The following is a 20,312-nucleotide window of genomic DNA, read 5'->3' as shown; positions in this document are numbered from 1 at the left end:
GACACTCAAGAGTGTGGCTATGTTTTTTGAGACTTCTGCTGTCATTGGTTTTCCAAAGTTATAGTGGTCTGGTCTGGTTCTGTGGGTAGTAAGTGGCTAGGGCAGAGTAGAACAGGTGAGAGATTTTGTCATAGAGGTAGTTTCTTGCAGAATAGAGAATTTAACAGTTAAAGTGGCAATGGTTCTATTGGTAACTGTTTATCGGTTGGATAGATAAGAGGTTGAAGACTAAAGCCCTGTACACACGATCGGTTTGTCTGATGAAAACGGACCGATGGACCATTTTCATCGGACAAACCGATTGTGTGTGGGCCCCATCGGTTTGTTTTCCATCGGTGAAAAAAAAAATGGAACATGTTTTAACATTTTCCTATGGATAAAAATCTGATAGAAAAAAACGATCGCCTGTGTGGAACTCCATCGGAGAAAAATCCACGCATGCTCAGAATTAAGTCAACTCATGCATTGAACTTCATTTTTCTCGTAGTGTACGTCGTACGTCGTAGTGCTTTATGTCACCGCGTTGGACACGGTCGGATTTTGGACTCATGGTGTGTAGGCAAGACTGATGAAAGTCAGCTTCATCTCATATCCGACGAAAAAATCTATCGGATTAGATTCCATCAGATATCCGATCGTGTGTACAGGTAGTAATCAGAGAGAGGAAAAGGATTGTTGTGTGCTGACATCAGGGTGTTGACATTAGCTTGAGTAGAATTGTGTGTCAATTGTGCTAGGTCAAAAGAGGAGGTTATTCTTTTTTTTTCAATAAATGTTTATTGAAGAATAGAATAAAAACATTCCAGGTATAGTATGGTATAAATCAACATAAAAGGGAAAACAAATCAAAAATAGTAATCATAAAAAATGTTTTTTTTAAAGCGGTAATGACATATACATTAGTACATATAATGTTAGAAAATTGCCGTACATGAATACAAAGCCTTACATTATAATTATAGACATAACATAGTTGTGTTATACATATTGGGGTAGTTTCTCTCAGATATCCAATAGGATATTACATATCTCAAGTATGTTTGATATAAATTAATATTAATATAATTAATATGTTTAATATAAATTTCCATTTGATTGTGTCAGTTTCAGGTTGTGAAAGCCATTTATATGCCATTGAGATTACTCTACATTCAGGGTTTCTTTTGAAGCATATGTTCTCGAAATTAGTGAGTGGTCTAGCCATAGAGTTTGTTGTTCCCGAGAAAATTATGTAACTGTATGTATAGCCAGGAATTTATTGGGGAATCACTGTATTCTGAGTTAAGAGTTTCGAAGGATTTTAATTTATATTCATGATTGCAATAATGGGCTAGTAGTTGGGTATTTTTTTGATGATGGGTATAGACTGCCTTTTTTTCAGAGGTTATTCTGAAAAGTTTAGAAGTAGTTGGAGGGGTAACATTAAGGTCTTGTTCACACTTGACTACATTTATAATGCTTAACAAATGCTCCTATAGCATTAGTATGGGTATTAGACTCGTGTTAATGAGCTTTAGTATGGGCATTAAAATTGAATTTTACAAGCGTTAATGACAAGTTAAAAATGCTCCTTAAATGCTCTATGGGCAGTTTTGAAGCGTTTGATGAGCGTTAAGGTGCTTTAAAACCGCTCCACAAATGCCTATTTCATTACAGTAAATGAACTAATCTTAACACCCCACAACCGCGCCGCAACTGCCTGCCAGAGCCTTTGCAAGGCGTTACCATAGACTTGAATTGAAGGTGTTGAAAGACTTTAAACGCCTCCTGACTCGACATTAGGCTTTTATTTTGAAGTGACGCAATAGTGATAGTGTTTTGTAGTGTGAACAGCACTGTGTGCTGTCTATTGTATCTTGTGCATAGGCGTTTGAGGGGCATTTTTAATGCCTTTTAATGCCAGTGTGAACTTAGCCTAACAGGGATGTTAAAGTCACCAAGAATGATTGTGGGAGTTGCAGAGAAGAGAAAGTAGGGTAGCTAGTCATCAAGGAAGCTTGATACTGGCCCAGGAGGCCTAAATCTCACAGCAGTTCTCAAAGAAACTGAAGATGAGTACTGTGAAGCCTCGTACACACGACCGAGGAACTCGACGGGCGAAACACATCGTTTTCCTCGTCGAGTTCCTTGTTAGACTGTCGAGGAAGTCGACAAGCCAATTTTCTCCATTCCCATCAAGGAAATAGAGAACATGCTCTCTTTTTGGCTCGTCGAGTTTCTCGACAGTTTCCTCGACGAGAATGTACACACGACCGGTTTCCTCGGCAAAAAAATATCTCCCAGCAAGTTTCTTGCTGGTTTTTACCGAGAAACTCGGTCGTGTGTACGAGGCCTCAGATTCAGATGAGGATGAGGCAGAGAGAGAGGTGATTTTCTTTTTTCTGCCTTAGCTGAAGTGCTGTGTGAAAGTGCCCGGTACTTCTTCAAGATAGTACTTAAAGAAGATGGTATCTGTTAGTGCCAACCCCATATAATGATTGCCCTTGCACTGCCATAAATATTACCTAAATCTATTCTGAGATGCAGTGGGGGTACTACTTGTCATTTAGTTGATCAGAGTTTATAAATGACACATGGCTAGCAGAGCAATATGCTACAGATTGTACAATGTTTCTCTTTATTGCAGCTACAGTCCATAAATATACTAGTTCATGATGTTTATATTAGGAGTTTTTTTTACAGTGTGTTGTCTTTCTGGGCTTGTCCCATTTATTGTGTATGAAATATACCTTTTACTTGTCTAGGCTTAGCTTGTGTATATACAAATGTTGAAGGCTTTCACGTGTCTTACAGGAGATAAATATTACACGTTTTACATACTTGTGCAGTGGTGTTAGTTTGGGGTTAGTGTACAAACCTGTGCAAGGCACAGAGACCAAATTGGTATACAGTTACTAAGAGTATAACTCCAAGTTGTGCTGGGAATATTAAGGTTATTGATAAACATGAGATGACAATTGTGAATTAATGCGAAGTTCCGCTCCCTCCTCCAAAACGTCAGCAGCTACAAATACTGTGACTGCTGACTTTTATTATTAGGGCACTTACCTGTCCAGGCATCCAGCTGTGTCCTCACCCGAAGCCAATTCTTGAATCGGCTGTCTGGTGCTAGTGTCACCACCTTGGCTAAGGGAAACCAGAAGAGAAGCCTTGCAGCTTTACAGCCACTTTCCTACTGAGCATGCGCAAATCACTCTGTGCTCAGTGAATGGGCCAGCTGTGGGGGGAAGGAAGAGGGGACGAACTTCCGGTTCTCATCACACGCAGCTGGAAATGGTAGTGGGTACCTGTCAAAACCAGGTACCCACTGCCCCTCCCCCCAAAAGGTGCCAAATGTGGTAGCAGAGGGGGGGGGAGGCAGACAAGAGGAGCTTCCCCTGTTGGGTGGAACTCCGTTTTTTGCCTTTCAAGTTCACTGCCGGTTTTCTACTGTGCATGTGCGAGTCTCGCTTCACTTTCTGAATGGTCTCCCCATCTTCTGAGACACACCCAGATCCCAGAAGGCAGCGTTGAAAGGAGGAGGGGCAGGGTATGTTGTAGATTGCTGTGCAGCAATCATACCCAGAAGTGGGAGTGGGTACCTGTCAAAACCAGGTACCTGCTCCCCAAAAAGTGCCAACTGTGGCAATGGAGGGGGGGGGGTACAAACAAGCGGAGCATTTAATATTATTTCCAATGCGATACCCAGCACACTGGTGGTGGAAAGTGGACCATTATCAATAATAACTTTTTGTATATCTTGCATCTTAAAATGCTGCAAATTACATGACCACATAGCTGGCGAGAACAAAGCCAAAGCACCTGCCCCAGGGGAGCTACAACATGAAGATAAATATTCTGAGAATGATCATTTGAGGGCAAAGAAATCAGATAGCAATGAGAAAGTCCCTACTCTGTACAGATCACAATGTTATGCTTGTTTGGAATGTCATAATCCTCACAATACCCCACTCCCATTACACAGGTGGGCAATAAAGGATGATTGGCTTACAAGAGTGCACATGTATGTGTCATAAATGATATCTTATCCATGTTTTCTTTTACCTTTCAGGATGTTGTGTCAGTGCAAGGAATACTCTATGACATTACAGAGTGCCAAGTTTACATTATCGCTCTACAGATTCTGTCAGCACTGGTATGTGAACTTGTAATACCAAGGTTATCAGTAGGCAAAGTAGAAATAGTGATTTTACATGTGATCAAACTTTGCGGGGCACTGTGCTTGTAAGTCAGCAAGCGCAATACAAAGGGAAGATAATGATAGACACTGATAAGCACATAATCCTACCTATGGCAGAATTTGACAGAGATGGAAAAAAAACATGTTCTTTTTAATTCATCAAGATGTTATAGAATCAGAGGTGTGACTAGAAATCTCAAGACTCATGGCAAATTGTGGATGGGGCCCTGTTTAGTAACTGGCGGCTTATAAAGCACATCAGTTTTGTATCTGTCATCCCTAAACATTGCTGATGAGAGGTGGGCAGCCCGTGATGTACCCATAATATACCCATAATTCCTCCTCTTAAAATTCATGGTGGAAGGTTAGCAACAAATGCACCATACAGGGGTCCTATTCAGTGTATTTTTTTTTTAGAGAATATGTGCAGGAACTCCCCCCTTCTGAGTCACTTTGTGTCCCAACCTCCAAGCACTAACCCTTGGTTCCACCCCTACCCACCTCTGAGCACAACCCTTTGTTCCACCCCCTACCCACCTCCTAGTACAGCCCCTTTTAGAGAATATAGAATGGAACAGCATAGTATGGAATTTGGTAATGATAAAAAGAAAGGCAATAAAATAGATCCCCCACAGCCATCAGCAATAGTGCCTTCCAGCAACAATAGACCTCCATCAGCAACAACAGATCTCCCAGCAGCCAGCAACAGTAGACCCACTTCCTAAACAGTAACAATTGACTCCCCAGGAACAAAAGTTTCTCCACCAGCAACAATATATTTCTACCCAAAAATAGATCCCCTCCAGCAACAATAGATTCTCCAGCAGCCAGTATTAGTAGACCCTCCATCAGAACCCAGCATCCCTTGCCATTGCATGCATTGAGTGCTGGAAGTGCCAGAGCTGCGTTCCCCCGTGTTCCTATTAATACCCATTAACATTGAGTGTCCCTGTTTCCAGACACTAACAAATTGCAAACTAAATTGGTCACTCCACAGTCAGATTCAAGCAAAGCTTCTAACGCCGCGTACACAAGGTCGGAATTTCCAATGGAAAATTACCTTTTCCGTCAGAATTTCCGACAGACTTAGATAGAGAGCAGGTTCTCTATTTTTCAGACGGAAAACAATTCCTATCGGAAAATCCGTTCATCTGTATGGAATTCCGACGCACTAAAAACCATGCATGCTCGGAATCAAGTGGACGCATTCTCAGAAGCACTGAACTTAATTTTTCTCGGCTCGTCATAGTGTTATACGTCACTGCGTTCTTGACGGTCGGAATTTGATGTGACCGTGTGTATGCAAGACAGCTTGAGCAGAGTTTATTCAGATGGAAAAAACGGTCGTGTGTACAGGGCATTAGAGACTTGGCTCCAGACTTGGCAGAGCTCATGCTTTGTACCAAAGGAGAGTTGATCAAATGGAACTAAGCCACAGTGGGCAGGTTGCCCAGATTGTGATCAATGCTTGGAAAAGTCTGCACTTCTGAATCCCTAAGCTAGCAATTTCACAATCCCTCCTCAAAAAATGGACTGGAAGCTCTCTGATCTTGGAGCCCCATGGAAGCAGCATGGGCTGCTATATCTTTTGTTAAGCCCTGTTATTAAAAACTCCCCAGAAATATGGCATGATGCACTTTTTACTTTCTTCAGTACTACACTTACCTCTCTGCTTATTCGTACTACTATATATAGAAATACAACTAGTCAGTTCATGATGAACTGTTGATAGTATTTCATGCTGCCAATCTATGAATTATTTTGTATTTTTTTTATATTTTGAAGCAACCTCCATATTGGTTCATGCTGCTGTTGTGTGTCAATGTTAACATTTTGTGCTTTCTTGATTTTTTTGTTGTACTTACAGGGCTACATTCAGCATTGATTTACGCCGGCGTATCTATAGATACGCCGCATAAATTCAAAGCTGCGCTGGCGTATCTTCTTTCTGTATTCAGAAAGCAAGATACGCCAACATTAGCCTAAGATTCGACTGGCGTAAGTCTCTTACACCGTCGTATCTTAGGGTGCATATTTACGCTGGCCGATAGGTGGCGCTTCCTGCGTTTTCGGCGTAGAATATGCAAATGACCTAGATACTCCAAATCACAAATTTACGTACGCCCGGCGCTATTTTTTTACGTCGTTTGCGTTAGGCTTTTTCGGCGTAAGGTTGCTCCTGCTATTATGAGGCGTACGCAATGTAAAATATGGACGTCGTTCCCGCGTCAATTTTTTTTTTTTAAGTCGTTTGCGTAAGTCGTTTGCGAATAGGGCTGGACGTAATTTACGTTCACGTCAAAACCAATGACGTCCTTGCGGCGTACTTTGGAGCAATGCACACTGGGAAATTCCACGGACGGCACATGCGCCGTTCGGGAAAAACGTCAATCACGTCGGGTCACCACCCATTTACATAAAACACGCCCCCCTCATACTCATTTGAATTAGGCGCACTTACGCTGGCCCCATGTACGCTACGCCGCCGCCGGAGCAAGTGCTTTGTGAATACTGCACTTGCCCGTGTAAGTTGCGGCGGCGTATCGTAAATAACATACGCTATGCCTGCACAAACTTACGGCAGGCTACTTGAATCTAGCCCACAGTATATTTCTTGATTACATTGCCTTTTTCTTTGATGCTCTGTAATATGGTTAATAATTCTGACCACAACCACTCTGGTTCCTCCACAGGAATATCTGCATGAGCGTGATCTTGTGCATGGAGACGTAGCAGCAAGAAATGTTCTTATTCAGCATAATTTTATCACTAAACTGACTGGCCTGGGAGGAGCCTGTGAAATGCACTCAAGTGGATCTTTTCCAATGCGGAGGCCTACTCCTCTAAAATGGATGGCTCCAGAGCGTCTCCTTCATTTGTCTGCTACCAGCAAATCTGATACGTGAGTCCTCAATATTATTGTCCTTTTTCCTTACTAAACCATTGAAGTGTAGAATAGGCCACAGCAAATGATAAAGCTTACATGCTCTTACACATGCTATTTTGTATCAGGAAATTTCGATATTTAAGGCAACAGTGCAAATGTAAATCCGGCCATAGATGGAGCGATTTTATTTCCTGCAACCACAGGACAGGAAATCGCTTGATTCCCTCATCAACACAGTCATTGTTGATAGGGGAGTCCCTCCTGCAGAGCCATTGTGTTCTCTAGACAAGGGGTGGGGGGGGGCAGTGGGAGCTGCCCCCGCTGGGAGAACACAGTGATTACTCCTGGAGGCTATAATAGCTGCTGGCAACAGTCACATGTAAAATCTGACAGTCTGGTTGAACCCAAGTTGATTGATTGCTTAATCAACTTGGGTATATTCAGCCTGCCCATACATAGTTCTTGACCAGTCCCTGCTGAACTGGACAAGATTGTCTATGACTATATAGCACTTGGCAAGATTTGTTGAACCTTGGGTTTCAAGGAAAAATGCCTGTTATAAAGGTGCATGAAAGGGCAGCTAGAATAAATAAAACAGTTTTCTTTGGTCGACAGTGTTTAACAGCCTTTTCCAACCAGGGTTCCTCCAGAGGTTGCCAGGGATTCTTTAAGCAAATAGAATTTTCTGCCTCTCAGAGTGCCCAATGACTCCAATGTCTTCAGGGGGTATTTTTCCCTATTGACCCCAAATATAATACACATTGGGCCAGATTCACGTAGAAGTGCGGCGGCGTAACGTATCATAGATACGTTACACCGCCACAAGTTTTCATCGCAAGTGCCTAATTCACAAAGCACTTGCAATGAAAACCTACCCCGCGGCCTCCGGCGTAAGCCCACGTAATTCAAAGGGGCGTGTGCCATTTAAATTAGGCGCGCCGGACCTACTGCGCATGCTCCCTTTTGAATTTCCCGCCGTGCTTTGCGCGAAGTGATGTCATTTTTTTGAACAGCGACGTGCGTAGCGTACTTCCGTATTCCCGGACGTCTTACGCAAGAAGGAAACATTTTTAAATTTCGACGCGGGAACGACGGCCATACTTTATACAGCACATACATGTGCTGTGTAAAGTTAGGGCACCAAAAATGACGACTAACTTTGCGACGGTAAACTAGACTAGCAGCGACGTAGCGAACGCGAAAAACCGTCGTGGATCGCCGTAACTCCTAATTTGCATACCCGACGCTGGTTTACGGCGCAAACTCCCCCCAGCGGCGGCCGCGGTACTGTATCCTAAGATCCGACAGTGTAAAACGTATCTGAGATACGACGGAGTATCTGAGATACGACGGAGTATCTGAGATACGACGGAGTATCTGAGATACTCCGTCGTATCTCCTTTGTGAATCTGGGCCATTCTTCCTAGTGACCATCACGCTAATATGCAGTGAGCTGTAGGTAAATATTAGCAAGGGTTCCCCAAGACCAGAAAGTTATATTAGGAGTTCCTCTGTGTGAAATGTTTTGAGAAAGACTGACTTAAAAGAAGCAAATATAACATATCCTAACTTTCTATGTACTGGTTGCTGACCTGGCTTTACCAACTTTAACTAGCTCCAGTCATAGGCGTGCGCACAGGGTGTGCCAGGTGTGCCCAGGCACACCCTAATCACTCCCGGCAGTGCAGATTCCCCCTGCTGCCTGGTGTCTCCTCCCACAACATGGCTAGTTTCCTCCTTTCCCATTGGCTACTGCAGTGGGCACACATAGATGATATTTCAGTATGAGTGGGGGAAGGAGTAATGTAATTTACCGGCCCCTTCCCTTTCTGACTGAACACAGTGAGAGAACTGTACCGTGTTTTTGAGCTTTCAGGTGCACACCCTAATGCCACAGGCTGCGCACACCTATGGCTCCAGTATATTTTGCTAACTTGAGCTACTTCTCTAAGCCTCTTCTGCTTATTCTGGTTTACCTAGCTGTGAGTATAACATCTCCTTATCATTTGGTGCTGTACGCACATACCCACCCAATGCTAATTTTTTGCCCTTTTTTTCCCTTCTTTTCAGCTCTTATTCCTACCTAAAGACTTGGTTTTGCTAGGCATGCTATTATCTAATTCACAAATCTTGGCCTTTTTCTGACCTCACTGCCTGCCACCTGGTACCTTACACCTGTCTGTCTGCCTCTGCCAACCACACACTGTCTCACTATGCCCATTTCTGTTTATCTTGGCACTCATGCCACTCTATTTCCTGAAATACCCTCTCCCCCATCTTCAGGGTGTGCCATCCTAAAAAGGAGCTTGAGACAAGGTTCTCCATCACATCATCCTTCCCACCCACATGCACAATAACCATTTTATTTTGTAACAGCAAACAAATATTTGTGGTAAAGATCATTGGTAGCAAGTTTCTGATGTCTCCTAAGAAAACATTGTGTAAAGCTTGTAAAAAGGAATGTAATATTGCACTATTTTAACTTAACAAACTTGTAAAACTTCCTGTTCAACGACATACTGTAAGACATAGCTATAAAAGGACTGATCTGTATGTAATTTACCATTACTTTATCTTTATTAATGTATTCAGGAGTAAAATAACACAGGGTTTACTGTCTACATTCTCATTGCTGTTAGTTAAAGTGGAACTTTAGTCAGAAAATTAAAGCGGTGTTCCAGCCCAAAAAATATTAAAAAAATAAAAAAATTAAAAGCCAGCAGCTACACATACTGCAGCTGCTGGCTTTTAATAAATGGGCCCGATTTGGACATTTTCACTTAGGGGTGTACTCACTTTTGTTGCCAGTGGTTTAGACATTAATGGCTGTGTGTTGAGTTATTTTGAGGGGACAGCAAATTCACACTGTTATACAAGCTGTACACTTACTACTTTACATTGTAGCAAAGTGTTATTTCTTCAGTGTTGTCACATGAAAAGATATAATAAAATATTTACAAAAATGTGAGGGGTGTACTAACTTTTGTGAGATACTGTATGTCAAGATTTCAGCTGTAGTTATTGAATGTTCTGTTTTTTCTGGACCCTCATGTCCTCTTTTTGGAAAAAGCAAAGACAAAGGGGGTTATTTAGTGCAAATCCACTTTGCACTAAAAGTGCAAACTACAAATGCAAAGTGCACTCGGAAGTGCAGTCGCTGTAGATCCGAGGGGGACATGCAAGGAAAATAAAAAACAGCATTTAAGCTTTCCCCAAGGTCATGGAGAAAGTAGTGGTACAACAGCTGCAACAGCATCTAGATACCCATAATCTACTTGATCCATTTCAATCGGGTTTCCGCCCCGGACACGGTACAGAAACAGCATTGCTCAAAATATGGGACGACATTCTAGAGGCCGCAGACGAAGGAGAATCTTGTCTCCTGGTTCTGCTGGACCTAAGCGCTGCCTTTGACACCGTAGACCACAAACTATTACTGACTCGGCTAGCGGACGTAGCCAAAGTCGCAGAAGGTGATCTATCTTGGTTCTCCTCTTTTTTGGAAAACCGATCACAAACAGTGAAATTGGAACCTTTCACTTCCGAGAAACGCACGTTATCGCACGGAGTCCCTCAAGGATCGCCTCTATCGCCAGTGCTGTTTAACATCTATCTTCGTCCTCTTTTTAAAATCATTAGCAGACAAAAACTGCTTTATCACTCATATGCAGGCGACACGCAACTGTATTTCCGCATTTGCAACAAAAAGGATCACCATCTCAATCTAGAGACATGCCTCTCTTTGATAGAGAACTGGATGACAAAGAGTTATCTTAAACTCAACGGAGCGAAAACAGAACTTCTCCTGTTTCACGCTAAGCGTACGAATCAACCTGCAACAACTTGGATACCGCCGCCCATTCTGGGCAAAATCATCACCCCTAGCGCCAAAGTCAAAAGTCTTGGGGTCATCCTCGACTCCTACATGACAATGGATGCACAAATAGGGTCAGTGGTCAGCGGATCTCACCATATGCTCCGCCTACTACGCAAACTCACTCCTTTTATTCCCAAAGAAGACATTGCGACCGTGGTGGGAGCGATTGTAAACTCCAGATTGGATTATGCAAACGCCCTCTACATCGGTCTCCCAAAGTACCAAATCGCTCGTCTGCAAGTCGTGCAAAATACGGCCGCCAGACTAGTGACTGGGAAAAAAACCTTGGGAATCAATCTCACCTTCACTGAGAGCCCTTCACTGGCTGCCAGTAAAAGACAGAATTGCTTTTAAAGCACTCTGCCTAACGCATAGATGTATCTATGGGAATGCTCCCTATTATCTATGCGAAAAAATAAAAACTCATAATCCCAATCGCGTTTTGCGATCCACCAACCAAAACCTGCTCCAAATCCCAAAAGCCAATTACAAGTCCAAAGGAGAAAGAAGATTCGCTGTCCAAGGTCCCAGACTATGGAACGCTTTACCAACCAACATTCGGTTGGAGGAAAACCACTTAGCATTCAGGAGAAAGATCAAAACTCATCTCTTCTGATACCAAAAGAGACAGGAACAACAAGCGCCCAGAGGCGATTTAGTTCGCATGTGCCGCGCTATACAAGTTCTTCATTCATTCATTCATTCAAGCTTGCACAGGATTGGATGATTAAATCAGCAGAGCTTCCCTCATTTGAGATCTACCCCTCAGATTTCCAGCGACTGCACTTCCAAGTGTACTTTCAGTGCAATTTTAAGTGCACTTTGCACTTGTAGTTTGCACTTGTAGTGCAAAGTGGATTTGCCTTTTGTAAATAACCCCCAAAGTTCCAACAAAAAAGCAGAGGAATTGTTTCCACGTTTTACTGATGTTTGAGATACCGCTTTACTATATTACCAATCTTTCCAAGCTCTCCATATAAATAGTCTTATTGGACAAAGCTTTACTATACTACAAATAGACTTATGTAAACTGCCACTGCCTGTACAATACTGTGACAAGTGGTTTCATATGTTGGATTCTATGGATTCTACTTTTGCATACTTGTCTTAGAAGATGTAAATCATATGTTTACTATGTTGTTATGTTATGCTGGATGTTTTTGGTTGCATAGTGTGCTGGAAACTATTATTTACCCTTGAGGATTCTTTGAGCTGTAAGGAAGCCTGTCATGGGGTGGGAAAGTAAGTCCATGGCATTAAATGGGGATTGGGGTGGAGCCACATTCTCTGTTTTGTAATCTTAAAAATGAGTTCCCATTCGCACTGAAGTGATCCATTGTGGTGCCTTAAAATGCATTATGGTGTGTGTTGATGTGTGTCGCATTAAGCCATCCCATTTAATTATTAATGGGCTGTCAACAGTTGAAAAAAACATTTAGGCTCGGTTCACACCTAAACCAGGCGCAGATCGCACAGGAACGCTGTGCGTCCCTGTTTTCCATTTCAGGGACGAATCAGGGCTGAATGTTTGCCTGAATTCGGCCCTGAAACGGAGCCAAAGATGCACAGCATTTCTGTGCAATGCGCTCCGCTGCCGCACCAGAGATATGTGAACCGGCTCCATAGGGAGCCGGTCACATTCTCCTGCTATGCAAATTGGATGCGGAGAAAAACCGCATCCAATTTGCATAGGAGTGAACCCTGCCTTATGGCCCTTTTTTCAAATGCAGCATACCACAATGCATGGTATGTGTGTTGTGATAGGTCACTTTGCCTTGCAGGTTGCATTCTACTATACAGTGTGTTGGGGGGCCATTCACAAAGCATAAGTTCATTGCGGTAATGCAAGTAAATACGCATTGCCACAACATACAAGTGTGAATGGGCCCTATTGGAGGCTTAATTCAAATGTACTACCATTATATATATTTTTTTTCTTAGTAGTAATACTGTTGGTAACTTAGGCCCAGATTCTCAAAGGAGATACGACGGCGTATCTCCAGATACGCCGTTGTACCTCTGAGTCTGAGCCATCGTATCCATGCGCCTGATTCTTAGAATCAGTTACGCATAGATTTGTATTAGATCCGACCGGCGTAAGTCTCTTACGCGTCGGATCTTAACTGCATATTTACGCTGGCCGCTAGGGGCGTGTACACTGATTTACGCCTAGAAATATGTAAATCAGCTAGATACGCAAATTCACGAATGTACGCCCGGCCGACGCAGTACAGATACGCCGTTTACGTTAGGCTTTTTCCGGCGTAAAGTTACCCCTGCTATATGAGGCATAGGTACGGCGTACCAATGTTAAGTATGGACGTCGTTCCCGCTTTGAATTTTGAAAATGTTACGTCGTTTGCGTAAGTCGTTCGCGAATAGGGCTGGGCTTCATTTACGTTCACGTCGAAAGTATTGGCTTCTTGCTGGTTAATTTGGAGCATGCTAACTGGGATACTTTCACGAACGGCGCATGCGCCGTTCGTAAAAAGCATCATTTACGTGGGGTCACATAAAATTTACATAACACACGCCCACATCTACCACATTTGAATTAGGCGGGCTTACGCCGGCCTATTTACGCTACGCCGCCGCAACTTTGGTTTGAGAATACGGCACTTGCCTGTAAAAGTTGCCGAGGCGTAACGTAAATAGGATACGTTACGCCCGCACAAAGATACGCCATTCTACGTGAATCCGGGTCTTAGTGTTTGAGAACCCTGCTATTTGAAGCAGGATGAGATTTTTAAATGTTGAATGTGAAGCTATGTATTGAACCTTAGTTACTTGGGATCTACAGTATAAAGTATACATTTTTGCTACATGTTTAAAAATAATAGTCCATTGCTTGTATCATTTCATTTACTGCTTTACAAACTGTTTTATTATATCTGTATTTGTTTAGTTTTTTTCTGATGTGTGCAATCTGATGATTGTTTTTCATTTATTTTTTTATTCCTGTTTGTTCATTTAGATGGTCCTTTGGAATTCTCCTTTATGAAATGATAACTTTAGGTAAGTGTTGATATCTGTAAAATAAGGTAGACGGTAATGCACTTCTAATGATCATGGTGATAGCTATGATGGCCGTTGTTATCACCAATTTGACCATAAATGCTATTTTATGTGTAAATAATAGAGGAAGAAAGGTGTCTGTAATTCAGTAATCCATAGCAATCCAGTATACGTTCAAAATTCTAGCTGTAATTTTATGGCAAATATTATGCAATCACTGTGCTACCTGTTTGTAAAATGAGGAAGCTGGAGGTGCACTAAAGGAAGCTCCAATCAGGATATAGGAATTTAAATGACAAGACAGAATTGCAAAGCTTTTGGCAGGTAAATTAGTGACTGGTGCATTTAACTGCCACTTTAATATGACTCACATTTGCAGCTGTGTATACAATTGTAATTTACTTCCTAGTTAACCTCCTTTGTCACATGACTTTTGTGTTATTTAAAGAGGATCTCCTGTGGCCCCTTTTTTTGGCATTATATTATTGAAAGCATATCAAATGAGTACTTACTTCTCTGCTGATTCTAATCATCCGCAAAGCGATTTGCGTCTGTAATCACAACTTTTATTTTGTCAGGAACGCCGTTTCCATTTTGCTTGTGGGCACGAGAAGCCCACAAGCACTTACTTCCTTGTTTTGGTGAATGCTGAACTCCCAGCATTCACCGATCGTTCCTGCGCATACTCCGTCGCCGCCATCTTGCTACACCCTGCACTCCTGCACAGTAATAATAGAGTGAGAAGGGGGCAAGCGGACATATTGTTACACCCACCGGAGTTTTAGACTTCAGTTATTTTCAACACAAAACGGATACTGTATTTAAGCATATAAGCTCCGTTTTGTGTTGAAAATAACTGTGAAATCTGAAACTCTGGTGGGTGTAACAAGATGTCCGCTTGCCCCCTTCTCACTCTATCATTACTGTGCAGGAGTGTGGGGTGTAGCAAGATGGCGGTGAGGCTCCGCAATGACTCCTGGAGCAATGGGAAAAGCTCCCAGGACACAGTGAGGGTGAAGGGGGGACAGGAAGCCGATTGACAGATGCTGTAATCAAAGGTACTGTCACAGAAAAAAAAATACCGTCCATTTTGTACTGCATTAGAGTATGCTATTTGATAAAGCAAATTTTTAAAAATAGGGTGGAGCTCTGCTTTAACCACCTCCCAATTTTTTATAATTCAGCAAAAGCTACAGAATTTCACCTGTCTCCTAGTAGTGGCATAAAAAAAATTGAAAAATACTTAGTGAATTCAAAAATATACAATTTTCGAATTAGGAAAGTGTAAACCCAAAGTAAGTGCATCCACATATAGCTTTTTATTGAACTATTATTGTGCTATATAACCAGTTTGAAAGCTCAAACAGTAATGTTCAAAGTTCAGTAATGTATAACAGTCAGAGATTAGGTTTCACTGATATGACCATATATCTAGTTGCTGTGGTTATTTAACTATGTACATCACCTTTGATCATTGAAATGCCTTTTTAAAGGTTAAGTATATGAAAAAAAATGAAAATTCATCAATTAAAAGTATGTGACTCACCTAATCACTTCACTTCACAAGCAAAAATCATAATGTTGGAATCTATGGGTCAGATTCACAGTCATTTACCCTGGCGCAGCGTATCAGAGATATGCTACGCCGCCGTATCTTACCTGGTGGAATTTCGATTCCAGGAAGATTTTGCGCCGTAAGTTACGGCGCGTAGTGTATTTCTCGGCGCGTATTTCAAATTGGGCGGGTAGGGGGCGTGATTCATTTAAATGAAGCGCGTCCCCGCGCCGATTGAAATGCGCATGCTCCGTTTTGAAATTTCCCGCCGTGCTTTGCGTGAAATGACGTTGCACCGACGTAATTTTTTTAACGTAGACGTGAGTTGCGTCCTTTCCTATTCACGGACGACTTACGCAAAAAAAATTTGACGCGGGAACGACGGGAACGACGGCCATACTTAACATGGCAGGTCTATCTATACGCCACGAAATAGCAGCTTTAACTATACACCGGGAAAAGCCGACTAGCGACGACGTAAGAGAATGCGACGGCCGCGCGTACCTTCGTGGATCGCCGGAAAAAGCTAATTAGCATACCCGACGCGGAAAACGACAAAGTATTGCACCTACGATCCGAAGGCGTACGAAGCCGTACGCACGTCGGATCGAAGCCAGAAGCCGTCGTATCTTGGTTTGAGGATTCAAACTAAAGATACGATGCGGCAAATTTGAAAGTACGCCGGTGTATCAGTAGATACGCCGGCGTACTTCTTCTGTGAATCTGGCCCTTTGTTTTCCCAAGTCATCTAATGGACTGGATTGGGACTGCTTCAAAGCCATTTTCAATCTGTTCCATCATTTTTCCCTTGGTGTTATGTACTTAGACAATTGACAGACAAAATGAGCAGTTACATCCTACAAAATTCCGAAACAAAATATTTCAGTGTGCACATGTCTACTGTACACCTAAGTACGACTCCGCTTCCTGAAACTCCTCTTCTTTAGTTTAGTACAGGGGTCTCCAAACTTTCTCCAAACTTAGTGGTTGAAGAGTTATTACTTATAAATAAAAATGTAATTTTAAGCCATATGCCCAAGTAAATGCTATGTTCACCTAAGTACGACTCAGCTTCCTGAAACTCCTCTTTTCAGTACCTCTTTAGTTTAGAACAGGGGTCTCCAAACTTTCTAATGAGAGGGCCAGTTTACTGTCCTTCAGACTTAAGGGGGGCCAGACTGTGGTTATTGGGAGTAGAAAAGGTCTGGACATTAGTGGGGATAAACAATGCTCCATCTTTGGTGTCAGTGGGAGGAACAACGCCCCATCGTCGGTGTCAGTGGGAGGAACAACACCCCATCATTGGTATCATTGGGCCCCATTGTTGGTGTCATCTTTGGTTTAATTGGGAAGAATTGTGCCCCATCATTGGTGTCATTGGGAGGAATTCTGCTCATTCATTGGTGTCAGTGGGGGGGGGGGGATTGTGCCCCATTGTTGGTATCAGTGGATGAAAACAGTGCCCCAAGGGCCAGATAAAAGCAAGCAAAGGGCCGCAAAGGGCCACATCAGTTTGGAGACCACTGGTTTAGACGGAAGGCTCTGTGAAATATGTGGCACAGCAGTGCTCACTCACAGGGCATAGTAAATATGCGTCACAGAATTCAAGGAAGTAAATATGTGTAAGTTTACAAATGTCAAGGTCCTTCAGATCAGGCTAGAAATAACTGAAATATAATGTGGAAAATAATATATGATTTAAAATGTACCCATAGATGTGCCTTAATCATGTCCCCTCACTTTTTATTTTCAGGTGCTCCTCCATTCCCAGAGGTTCCTCCTTCCAGCATATTGCAGCATTTGCAGCGGGGTAACGTCATGAAAAGGCCCTCCAGCTGTAAACAGATTTTGTAAGGGACTAACTACTATTTTCATTGCTTTCAAATACAGCCTTCTCACTAGTCGAAAAATTTCAGGAAATGCTCTGGTGTTTTCCGCAATGACTAATTAGATATTAGCTTTCATTTTCTAATTTGAGCTAGATGAATGATTGCTGAGATTTGATTGGTTCAATGTTTTTTTAAGACATCTGTTATGCGTTCTCTGTTTAATGATGTCTTTGTCTAATCCTTTGTTTTTACAGATACAACACTATGAAATCTTGTTGGATATGGAAGGTATCTGACAGAGTTTCTCTCTCTGAATTGCGTAAGCGATTAGAAAATGGGAAGAAAACTGCAAATGACAGGACAGTGCTGCAGGTCCCTGAGCTTGTGGTACCTGAGCTGTATGAGGGTGTAGCTGGGACAGAGCCTATCAAAATGGAGACTGATTACACTGTTCTTTAACAGCAACGTCTTCAAAGACGGACTTTTACATTGTTCTTTAACGGCAACGTCTTCAAAGACGGACTTTTACGCCGTTCTTTAACGGCAACGTCTTCAAAGACGGACTTTTACACCGTTCTTTAACGGCAACGTCTTCAAAGACGGACTTTTACACCGTTCTTTAACAGCAACGTCTTCAAAGATGGACTATTACACCGTTCTTTAACAGCAACGTTTTCAAAGATGGATTTTTACACCATTTTTTAACAGCAACGTCTTCAAAGATCGACTTTTACACTGTTCTTTAACAGCAACGTCTTCAAAGACTGACTTGGCTGGTTACAAAATGACTTGAAATTATTTATTTATGTGAACCATAATTTTTTTCTTTCTTTTTTTACATGAAGGAATATTTTTCTGTACTTAATATGAAAATATAAAAAGAACTCTGATTTATTCATGGGGATGTTACATTAACATTTCTGATCCTACCTGAGCGGTCCCTGGACAGTAGGAAAAGATCATCCTCCATTAACAACTCTCTGTCGCCTCATTATCAACTCTGATTGGAGGATACTTATTCAACTACGCTCTGCTGTCACATTGCTCAGTGATTTTTTTTCTTATCTCTGTTTACAAAATTATTTAATTTTTTTATATTTTTGGGGATTGATTGAAATGCTTCAAATTTAAAGTGAACCTATAAGTAGAGTTAATAAACCAGTAATAGCGGTCTTAAACAAAAGAAAAAAAGTTTGGGCCGTAAAGGTATGTACGAAATGTGCCTGCATTACAATTATGATCCTATTTTAGAAAAGCGCTTTAACTTTTAAAAAAAGGCTTCAATAGTTAAGTGACTTGTGCACATTTAGGAGAAGGTGGACCCTGATGCTTCACTGTAGCAACAAAGAAGCCCCATCTCATGCTTCTGCCTGGGGTACAGCGTTTTCTCTGATAACAGCTTATATAATTATATATACTCTTCTGTGGACCATTTTATGTACTGTACTTTGTTTTTATTGACTATGCACTAGTTGCCTGACTGTCACTGACTGACTTCAATACTGTCATTGTCATGGGCCCAAAACAAGCAGGTAGACAGGTCAGAGAGAAGTCGGAACATCTAATGGCTTGTACACACAATAGGAATTTCTGATGGACTAAAATCTGATGGAATTTTTCGTCAGAATTCCGATCAAGCTGTCTTCCATCAGTCTTGCATACTCACTGTCAGACAAAATTCCGACCGTACAAAACGCGGTGATGTAAAACACTACGACGAGCCGAGAAAAATGAAGTTCGATGCTTCCGAGCATGTGTCGACTTGATTCTGAGCATGCGTAGGAATTTTCTCTGACGGAGTTCCACACAGACGATTGGAATTTCCCATAGAATTTTCGGCCCACACACGATAGGAATTTCTGATGAAAAATTCCATCAGACACATCTGGAAAACATGACAATTTCCCTGTGTTTTTTTTCTTTGCATATGCTGCATGTGAAGAAAAATAACTGTTGATGTGCCAGATATATAGGGGTTTGTAAGATACACAGTCTATTTGCCTTTAGTAAATCAACCCCACAGTGTGCTCCTTCACAAAATGCTGGAACTCACATTTGGCTTACAGTGCCGGGACTGCTGCACTGCTGCACAAATAAGGTAGTTGAATACTACACCACATAACTCTGTGGAAAAAAATGTATTGTGCACTAACCCAACCAATATATGTTAGGACAATGAAAACATAATAAAAAATCCCCCATGATCATGAATACCAAACCAGACATTTAAAAAAAAAAAAAAAAACTTGATACTCAATAGTACACAAACTCCTGCAATAAAGTGCAATTTTTTTTTTTCACAAAGTGAATATTCAGATAAATTGCAAGGTGCAATAAAACAGATACATATATAACTTATAATAAAATGACACGTACATACAAAAATTGTTTAATTAAATCATGACCATATGACTCATGAGCACAAATCCATTTTCAATTATAGATTAAATGAATAATGAAGAACAAATGTTAAAGAATTTTCCCACAAGGAGATCAAATAGTGATTTGAGAGATCCTCTATAGGCAGCCTTGGTCCGCTCCCAAGTGGTTTCCTAAATATCTTGATACTTCCTGGCTCCAACCAACAGCATTTGGAAATAAGCGGACAAACTTAATAGTGCATTACTGTATATAGGGTTTACTTGTAAACATAACAGGTTGCACTTACAGACTGATAGATGGATTCAGAAAGAGTTAGGCCGGCGTATCAGTAGAGACGGCGACCTAACTGGGAATCTGCACCGTCCTAAGTTTAAGTGTATTCTCAAACTGAGATACACTTAAACCTATCTAAGATACGACGGCTTGCGCCGTCGTATCTTAGGGCGCAATATTTAGGCTGGCCGCTAGGTGGCGCTTCCGTTGAGTTCGGCGTAGAATATGTAAATGCATAGATACGCCTATTCACGAACGTACGTGTGCCCGTCGTAGTAAAGATACGCCATTTACGTAAGGCATTTTCAGGCGTA

The 20,312-nt window shown here is 41.8% G+C and overlaps 1 protein-coding gene across 2 annotated transcripts in view; it reads left to right on the top strand.

Moving 5' to 3' along the window:
* The window catches only part of STYK1 (serine/threonine/tyrosine kinase 1), a 61,864-nt gene extending 43,084 nt beyond the window's left edge, over nt 1-18,780 (top strand). For both annotated transcript variants that reach the window (XM_040361971.1, XM_040361970.1), the window contains 5 exons: nt 4,052-4,135; nt 6,874-7,082; nt 13,919-13,959; nt 17,268-17,364; nt 17,598-18,780. In XM_040361971.1, coding sequence (XP_040217905.1) covers nt 4,052-4,135; nt 6,874-7,082; nt 13,919-13,959; nt 17,268-17,364; nt 17,598-17,802 — 636 coding nt within the window. In that variant the 3' untranslated portion in view covers nt 17,803-18,780. The remainder of the gene's footprint in view (nt 1-4,051; nt 4,136-6,873; nt 7,083-13,918; nt 13,960-17,267; nt 17,365-17,597) is intronic.
* The last annotated feature ends 1,532 nt before the right edge of the window (nt 18,781-20,312 follow it).

The sequence above is a fragment of the Rana temporaria genome, chromosome 8, assembly GCF_905171775.1.
Source record: "Rana temporaria chromosome 8, aRanTem1.1, whole genome shotgun sequence".
NCBI lineage: Eukaryota > Metazoa > Chordata > Amphibia > Anura > Ranidae > Rana > Rana temporaria.
This window is presented reverse-complemented; position numbering and strand designations above follow the sequence as displayed.